The sequence below is a fragment of the Phaseolus vulgaris genome, chromosome 4, assembly GCF_051622355.1.
Source record: "Phaseolus vulgaris cultivar YP4 chromosome 4, ASM5162235v1, whole genome shotgun sequence".
NCBI classification, from domain to species: Eukaryota; Viridiplantae; Streptophyta; class Magnoliopsida; order Fabales; family Fabaceae; genus Phaseolus; species Phaseolus vulgaris.
This window is the reverse complement of record NC_143501.1, coordinates 46,650,518-46,659,491: the sequence shown is the minus strand read 5'-3', so window position 1 is coordinate 46,659,491 and position 8,974 is coordinate 46,650,518. Positions and strand designations below refer to the sequence as shown.

At 35.5% G+C, this 8,974-nt stretch overlaps 1 protein-coding gene across 2 annotated transcripts; it reads left to right on the top strand.

The window, feature by feature from the left end:
- Positions 1 to 1,220: 1,220 nt before the first annotated feature.
- Positions 1,221 to 7,985, top strand: AGO1 (Stabilizer of iron transporter SufD / Polynucleotidyl transferase). 2 transcript variants are annotated; one of them, XR_011085531.2, is made up of 22 exons: positions 1,221 to 1,414; positions 2,421 to 3,097; positions 3,183 to 3,394; positions 3,485 to 3,634; positions 3,725 to 3,858; positions 3,966 to 4,075; positions 4,262 to 4,368; positions 4,444 to 4,582; positions 4,663 to 4,779; positions 4,983 to 5,090; positions 5,180 to 5,251; positions 5,531 to 5,653; positions 5,734 to 5,893; positions 5,990 to 6,249; positions 6,332 to 6,499; positions 6,603 to 6,665; positions 6,755 to 6,818; positions 6,913 to 7,048; positions 7,148 to 7,221; positions 7,304 to 7,398; positions 7,485 to 7,516; positions 7,626 to 7,985. XR_011085531.2 is itself a non-coding variant. In XM_068647022.2 (22 exons), the coding sequence occupies exons 2-22, from the start codon at positions 2,429 to 2,431 to the stop codon at positions 7,841 to 7,843; spliced, it is 3,186 nt and encodes a 1,061-aa protein (XP_068503123.2). In that variant the 5' UTR covers positions 1,221 to 1,414; positions 2,421 to 2,428; the 3' UTR covers positions 7,844 to 7,985. The 2 variants fall into 2 exon arrangements, 1 of the variants encoding a protein (XP_068503123.2); XM_068647022.2 differs by having other exon boundaries at positions 6,332 to 6,474.
- The last annotated feature ends 989 nt before the right edge of the window (positions 7,986 to 8,974 follow it).

Genomic DNA, 8,974 nt, shown 5'->3' with positions numbered 1-8,974 from the left:
ACAATAAAAAAAATAGAATAATATATATATATATATATATATATATATATCATGAATAATTTCTATATTTATTTTGCTGACGTAGACATTAATAATTAATATAATTACTTTTAAAAGAAAAAATATATATAATTGTCATTTTTTTTTAAAAGAAAAAATTGATATTAGTTAAAATTGAAACTCACCTTTCCCCTCTCCTAATAGATTTTACATTGTCATTATTAGTTAACATACTTTTATTTTATGAAAAAAAAATCTAAAAAAGATTTTCGATTGTTCTAGAAATTAAAAAGCCTCTTTGGAGAGACGGTAACAAATCTAATTGATTATTTGCTAATTTGATTTGAATTTATATTTTAAATTTATTTTAAATACTTTTATTTAAAATTAGAAGAAAAGAAAAATAAAATGTATCCAAACAAATCCATCGTTACCTCTCTATATTATATATTAATGCAAACACTTCTTCATTTTCTCACAGTATGTAAACTTCACAATGTGTGGACTTTCAAAATCACAGATAGAAATAATTTTGAATGAGTATTGAAAAAGAAAAAATAACATAAAAAAAAATGTGAACATCAGAAAGTATAATGTAGTTCATACTAATGTTGAGATTTATTTAATATTAAATGCAAAAGAATAATGACTTAACTGAAAATAGAATTACTTTAAATATTACTTTTTTTATTTAAAAAACATTTATTATAAATATATCTTAAAACAAGGAGTTAAGAGAAAAATTAATTTCCATATATAAACACCTGGTCATTACTATCTCTAAACTCATCCATCTACATTATTTTCCATCATTGGCTAACATATTTTTCTTTTAAAGAATAAAAATAATAAAACTGGATTGATTAAAAGAAATTAAAAAAATATGTTTCATGAGTGAAAGATGTGATTGACTAATTCATTAAATTTTATAAAACGTAATTAATTATATCATTAAGTTATTTTTCAAAAATCGTGTTGGTTATATAAAAGAATGTTGAAATATTTTCAAAGGTGTGTAATAAAAAGATGTTAATAAATTTAAATTAAAAAAAAATAAAAATAAAAAATAAAAAATAGAATTGGTTGTGTTTTTGAAGAAAGATTGAATAAAAAAAGAAAGTCCTTGGAGGAGAAGGAGAAAAGAAAGAGAAAGAGAAAGGAATAGGAGAGGGTAGGGACGGAGTGGTCATTTTCAAAGACCTACCCCATCTTTATAACATGTCCAATTCCAACTTCTCACGTGTTTTCCTCTTTCCCTTCAAACCAAAGCACCTTATTCACTCATTTTTCTCTCTCTACTCTGCTTAGTGAGAGAAACCCACTCTTGTTCTTCCTATTTCACTCCACTCTCCACCTTCACCCTTCCATTGCTCTCACCGTTTCTGCTATTTACTTTTCCGTGTTTTCTCCCAAGGTAAACAACTACTTTTCACCCAGCTTCTTCTCTTTTTTACAGTTTTTTTTTCTTCTTTTCGCTCTTTCTTCGCCTAGATCTGATATCTCTGCCTTCTGTGCTCTTTCTTGCTGTAAGCTAGACTCACTCTGATCTGTATTTTCTCTTGATTTTTTCCCCTTTTTTTTCTTTTCTTTTCTTTTCTTGCTTTTGTGTGCTAGGTTTTCCACCGGTTTCAGATCGTTTCTTTTATACGGTTATTTTTTGTTTGCGATTTAGGTTAGGTGGATTTGGCAACTTTTTTGTGCCGCCTTTGCATTTTGTTGCAATGTCTGGCTGTGTTTTTTTTTATCGGAGTTTCAGAAATTTGTGGTGTTCATGAATTATTTGTTGATTTTTAGTCGGTTGATTTTTTTAGCTTTACGTGAGAAGAGAACAATAGGCTCTGACTGTGGTATTGTGTTTGACTATGTTGGATGAGAATATAATCACTGTGTGCTTTTACCTGTTTGCCTTTTGTTTTTTTTTTGTAGTGTTTGAAGTTTTTTACTCGCTCACTGTTTTCTTAGGGTTTCTGAACTCCGATGATGTTTTCTGTGCACTGCGTTTTCTTTCTGTTATTTTAGTTGAGTGTGTTTACATTTTGAGCTGAGCGAGGCTATGGAGTGTTTAAAATGCTGTTGTTCATGTCTCACAATTGTGTCTAGTGTTGGAATTGCGGAACGAAGTTTTAATTGATGTGTTAATCGCTTTCCCTTTATCCTGGAGTTGTCATGGTAATTTGCAAGTGTTGTATGTCATTTTGTGAGTATGCGCTGAGTGTTTAACAATGTGTTGATTGGAATTTTGGTTTGTTTGTTTCATCTGCTCAAGGGCTTGTTCTCAAGGTGATTGCATTTTGTGACCTTGTTGCTGCCATTTGTTTCTTTTTTGCTTCTTGATCTATCATCATTGTCAATGCTTATTATAGTAGGTTTACCTTTTGTTTTTGGATTATTAATCATGAACTTGTGTCCCATGTGTGTAGGTTCCATCATGGGAAAAAAGAAAAGATCTGAAGGACCTGGTGGGGGAGAAAGCTCCGAGACTCAACGCCCTGCTGAAAGAAGTGCACCGCCCCAACAACAGGCTGCTGCCCCTGGAGGGACTGGACCTCAAGGAGGAGGTAGAGGCTGGGGTCCCCAAGGAGGCCGTGGAGGTTATGGTGGGGGCCGTAGCCGTGGGATGCCTCAACAGCAATATGCCATCCCCCAACAGCAATATGGCGCTCCTCCTGATTATCAAGGTAGGGGACGGGGAGGGTCTTCTCAGCAAGGAGGTCGTGGAGGATATGGTGGTGGCCGTGGTGGTGGTGGTGGCGTTGGCGGTGGCCGAGGCCTAGGTTCTTCTTATGGTGGTCATTCTAGGCCACCAGTACCCGAGCTGCACCAAGCAACCTCAGTTCAATCATATCCAACTGGGGTCAGTCCTCAGCCTATATTACCAGAGGCCAGTTCCTCCCTGCCACCTGAACCGGTGGATTTGGAGCAATCAATGGGGCAAATGGTGATTCATTCTGAAGCTGCTCCTACCCCTCCTCCACAAAGCAAATCTTCTATGAGGTTTCCCCTTCGACCTGGGAAGGGTAGCTATGGCATAAAATGCATTGTTAAGGCTAATCATTTCTTTGCCGAGTTACCAAACAAAGATCTTCATCAATATGATGTAAGTTCCCATTTAATAATGATAGGTGGAAAATTCTTATTCTTTTGATTTGACATACCACTTTTTGCTGTTTCTTGTTGCCTAGGTTACAATCACCCCTGAAGTGACATCCAGAGGTGTGAACCGTGCTGTTATGGAGCAATTGGTTAGGCTGTATCGGGAATCTCACTTGGGCAAGAGGCTTCCTGCATATGATGGACGCAAGAGCCTCTATACTGCTGGGCCATTGCCATTTATTTCAAAGGAGTTCAGAATTACTCTTATTGATGATGATGAAGGAGCAGCAGGAGGACAGAGGTTTACTTGTGTTTATTGCTTCTGGTTGTTTTATTATTTTTTTGATTTTATCATTGTTTTATTTATTTATTTTATTTATATTTTGTACAGGAGGGACCGAGAGTTCAAGGTGGTGATAAAGTTGGCTGCACGGGCAGACCTTCACCATTTAGGGCTCTTTTTGCAGGGAAAACAAACTGATGCTCCCCAAGAGGCTTTGCAGGTTCTTGACATTGTACTCCGTGAACTCCCTACTACAAGGTTCCTGATACAATTCTTTTTATTGCTCTTTATTGCAATATTCTTCACTATGTTTTGACTTCTTTGCTAACTGGATTTTTGATGTTGTAGGTATTGTCCTGTAGGAAGATCATTTTATTCACCTGATCTGGGGAGAAGACAGCCTTTAGGTGAGGGATTGGAGAGCTGGCGAGGTTTCTACCAGAGTATCCGTCCAACTCAGATGGGTTTGTCGCTGAATATTGGTAAGTAACACCAAAGTTTGTGAACCTCTTTAATTCTTTATTCATTATTGTTAACCTGTTGTGTCAAATACTTTTTTATAATATAAGTATTTCCTTTGGATATGCAGATATGTCCTCCACTGCATTTATTGAGCCACTGCCAGTTATTGACTTTGTGACCCAACTGCTGAATAGAGATGTTTCTGCTCGACCACTGTCTGATGCTGATCGAGTGAAGGTTAGATGTTGAAATGTCTTTTTTGATATTGTTATCTATGATAAATGTTATCTTTTGGTTTAAATAAATTACCTACTATTTGTTTAACTTGATAATAATGCACCACAGTTGTGTGCGTACACCAAGAAATAGAAAATTCCCTCTAATTAAAACAAGTACTTCCCTTCTGCTGCTTATGTTTAACAGATCAAGAAAGCTCTTCGAGGAATCAAAGTCGAGGTAACACACCGTGGAAATATGAGAAGAAAATACCGAATCTCTGGCTTGACTTCTCAGGCTACCAGAGAGCTGACGTGAGTATGCTTGACAACTTTCATTTTTATGAAATATATAATACTTTTGTTCATTTGGCTTTGGTTCTGTTTTAGGTTCCCTGTAGATGAAAGGGGAACTATGAAATCTGTTGTGGAGTACTTTTATGAGACATATGGGTTTGTCATTCAACATACTCAGTGGCCTTGTCTGCAAGTTGGTAATACACAGAGGCCAAACTATTTGCCAATGGAGGTAACTCATTCATGTTGTCTGTTTTTAACTATTTTTAGTGGTCTAGCCTGCTTTAGCTATTAGCTTGTCTGGAATTGCAGGTATGCAAGATTGTGGAAGGTCAAAGATATTCAAAGAGGTTGAATGAGAGGCAGATCACTGCTCTTCTGAAAGTTACATGCCAGCGTCCTGTTGAGAGGGAGCGTGATATCATGCAGGTAATTGATGTTTTGGGATTACATTGTTTATGTTTTTTAAATTTAATGATGCAGCAAGTGATTGATGTTTTGGTCCTGGGACTGTGTGGGGTATTATGTTTAAATTCTTTACATGTGGCAATTTCTGTTTAGACTAAAAAGTTTATGATTCCATCTTTGTAAGTTATTGTTTTCCTGGTGTAATCTCTGTCTGCTTCATATAGACTGTATATCACAATGCATACCATGAAGATCCTTATGCCAAAGAGTTCGGAATCAAAATTAGTGAAAAGCTTGCTCAAGTTGAAGCACGCATCCTACCTGCCCCATGGGTACATTTTTTTATTGAGATCTACTTATTATTAGCTTTTAGAAACTTCGGTATTGTTTTTCTAATAGCCATTGATTTTGTTTCCTTCAGCTCAAGTATCATGACACTGGTAGAGAGAAGGATTGTCTTCCTCAAGTTGGGCAATGGAATATGATGAACAAGGTACTTGTGTACATTATATGATAATAATATAAAATGTGTGTTCTTTCCATCTTTAATGGTTTAAAGATGTGAGGTGTATTAGGTTAATTTTTAAGTTTTCGTTAGAGTTTTTTAAGTTTGAGTGAAATTCTAATAAATTGCGTCATGTGGAAATACATGCATGGTTACAAGGTGTTTTGTCTTTTGAATGACTTTATTAGGGGATGTCTGGCTTGTTTTTTTGCAATTAGATTATTTCTTAACTTTTTTTTATCAATGATAATTTCCTTTTTCTTTCAGAAAATGGTGAATGGGGGCACTGTTAACAACTGGTTCTGCATTAATTTTTCAAGGAGTGTTCAAGATAGTGTTGCCCGAGGCTTTTGCTATGAACTTGCTCAGATGTGCTATATATCTGGCATGGTTTGTATACATCCCCTTTAATCAATTTGTTTTGCATGCTGCTTGCTTGATTGCTTGACTCATTTGTTTCATGTGATCAGGCATTTAATCCTGAGCCAGTTGTCCCACCAGTTAGTGCTCGCCCTGATCAAGTGGAGAAAGTTCTGAAAACCCGTTATCATGATGCAAAGAATAAGCTTCAGGGAAGGGAGCTTGATTTGCTCATTGTTATTTTGCCTGACAATAATGGATCTCTTTATGGTTGGTGCATTGACTGTGATTGTTGTAACTTGTTTTTTTGTTGAGACACATGTATATGAGAAAATATCTTAATTATGTATTTGATTTTTTGTGTAGGTGATCTCAAACGTATATGTGAGACAGATCTTGGACTAGTTTCACAATGTTGTTTGACCAAGCATGTGTTTAAAATGAGCAAGCAGTACCTTGCCAATGTTGCGTTGAAAATTAATGTAAAAGTGGGTGGGAGAAATACTGTACTTGTTGATGCACTTTCACGCCGCATCCCCTTAGTTGGTGATAGACCCACTATTATTTTTGGAGCTGATGTGACTCATCCACATCCAGGAGAGGATTCAAGCCCGTCAATTGCAGCAGTATGCATTTTGGTTCAAACAACTCAAACTAGAGGACATTTTCTTTAGCTATTTAAATAATAATGGTGTGTTAAAACTGCAGGTTGTGGCTTCTCAAGATTATCCTGAAATTACGAAGTATGCTGGTTTAGTCTGTGCCCAAGCTCATAGACAGGAACTCATTCAGGATCTTTTCAAGCAATGGCAAGATCCAGTCAGAGGAACAGTGACTGGTGGAATGATCAAGTACTCTCCTTCCCTTCTCTCATATGTGAGCTGACTAATGCACATTGGGGGTTGCTAGCATTTTTGTTAGTTTATAAATGTTATTCTTGAATTTTTCTAGATTTTCATTTTCGCTTGTGCTTTGGCAGAGAACTTCTTATATCTTTTAGGAGGGCTACGGGACAGAAGCCACAGCGCATTATATTTTACAGGTAGTGTTGTGTTCTCAAATTGTTTGTTGTGGCCAACATATTAATATCTCATCAAACATAATGATGGTTCTCAAATATTATTTTGTTAGGGATGGTGTAAGTGAAGGCCAATTTTACCAAGTTCTACTGTTTGAGCTTGATGCTATTCGAAAGGTGAAATGATTTGATATTTTGTTTAGCATCATCAATGTGAGAATTTAATGTGGTTAATGCTAAATTGTTCATCTTTCCTTTGTTCCAACCCCAGGCATGTGCATCCCTTGAACCCAACTATCAACCTCCTGTGACGTTTGTTGTGGTTCAAAAGCGTCATCACACAAGGCTCTTTGCTAGCAACCATCATGACAAGAGTTCTGTTGACAGGAGTGGCAACATATTGCCTGGTATTTGCTTTAGTACACTATTTGGGGCCATATTCTTTAAAGACTAAGAAACTTGTTTAAACTATGGTGCTAAATAATTCCACTTATAAAATATCGCAGGCACAGTTGTTGATTCTAAAATCTGCCATCCAACAGAGTTTGACTTTTATCTTTGTAGCCATGCTGGAATACAGGTGAGATCTTTTACTCTTTTTGCTCGTAACTTAGTTTTATGTTAAATTACATCCTCATTGATGTAAACCATGTGTTACACAGGGTACAAGCCGTCCTGCTCACTATCACGTGTTGTGGGATGAAAACAATTTTACTGCGGATGCTTTGCAAACTCTTACTAACAACCTTTGCTACACGTAAGTTCGGTAGCATTGCTTTTCAAATTTCCATGTTCTAATTTTTAACAGGATACTGAATTTGATTGATGTTTTTGTTTTGTTAGATATGCTAGATGCACACGATCTGTTTCAATTGGTGAGTTCCCCCTCTTATGTCTTGTTTAATGGAATAGACTCTTAATGTTACTTTTACATATATTGTTATATATGTGGTTAACTGATTGTGTTATTGTTGATGATTGCAGTCCCTCCTGCATATTATGCCCATTTGGCTGCTTTCCGAGCAAGATTTTACATGGAACCAGAGACGTCCGATAGTGGGTCGATGACGAGTGGTGCAGTTGCTGGCCGTGGAATGGGTGGCGGTATGGGTCGAAGTACCAGAGCTCCTGGAGCTAATGCTGCTGTGCGACCACTACCTGCTTTGAAGGAAAATGTGAAGAGGGTTATGTTTTATTGTTAAGATATGTCATAGTTTTGTTAAACAAACTTGTTTTGTGAGTGCTTTGAAACTATCGTTAGTGTGCTGTCATTTGGTAGGGACTGAGACTGGATGTGGTGTGTGAATAAAGTGTGTTTGGCTTGCATGTTTCTGCCAATTTTCATCACGAATCTAATATGATGCAAACTATGTCGTCTTTGTTATTGCCGTTGAGAAGTTTTATTTTTTCTTGTTGCGTGGATGATGTTAGTTTTAATATAATAGCATCTTGCTTTGTAATAAATCAAATGGCAACTCTAACTGTTCACATTTATAACCATATAATAAACAGGCTCGATATGGTATAGCAGGTTATTTCATTACTGTTATATTATTATTTCAAAATATATCTCTTCATCCAAGATTTGAAATATATATAAGCATGTAACCTATATTAAGAAGATTTGTCCATTGATTTAGACATTTAGAATATCTGTCATGCTATATTCTAATCCTAATGTAAAATTCGACTTTTTTACTCATGCACTATTTCTACTTTTATTTTTTCATTCTGCACTTTTTTGTTTTATTTTCTATATAACACCTTTTTGATTTCATTGTATTTTCCAAAAAAAACTCTTAAATTTGATTTATGGAGATAGTATTTTTAGATTTTCTTATTTTTTTATTTTTTTATGGAAAACTATAAAATAAAATAAAAATAAATTTAAGAACCAATAAAATAAAAAATAAAAAGAAATTAATAAATTAAAAAGAATTGATAATTTTAATTTTGGATGTATTAAAAAATAAATGTATTGGTTGTAAAAAAAACTACTTTTAATGTTTAAAATAGTTAAAAAATAATCTAATTGTTTGAAGTGGATGTATATGTAGTGTTTTGGTGTGGTTAGGGTTTTTTTTTTGTGTGGTGGATGACGGTGATGCAGGAGTTGTGGGTGCTGATCGGTGGTGGCGTGATAGCCGGTTGAGACGCTGGTGGTGGCATGATGATTCTCTTTGTTTGTATTCAAGGTGTATTCTTTCCTTAATTTTTTAGGAGTCACGATTTTTATCAATATTTGTGATAAAATCAAGAATTTTAGGTTGTGTGGCCAGTGGGACGGTGGTAGCTAACTAGGGCTAGTCGACAGTATGTTAGCCTTTGAGAAT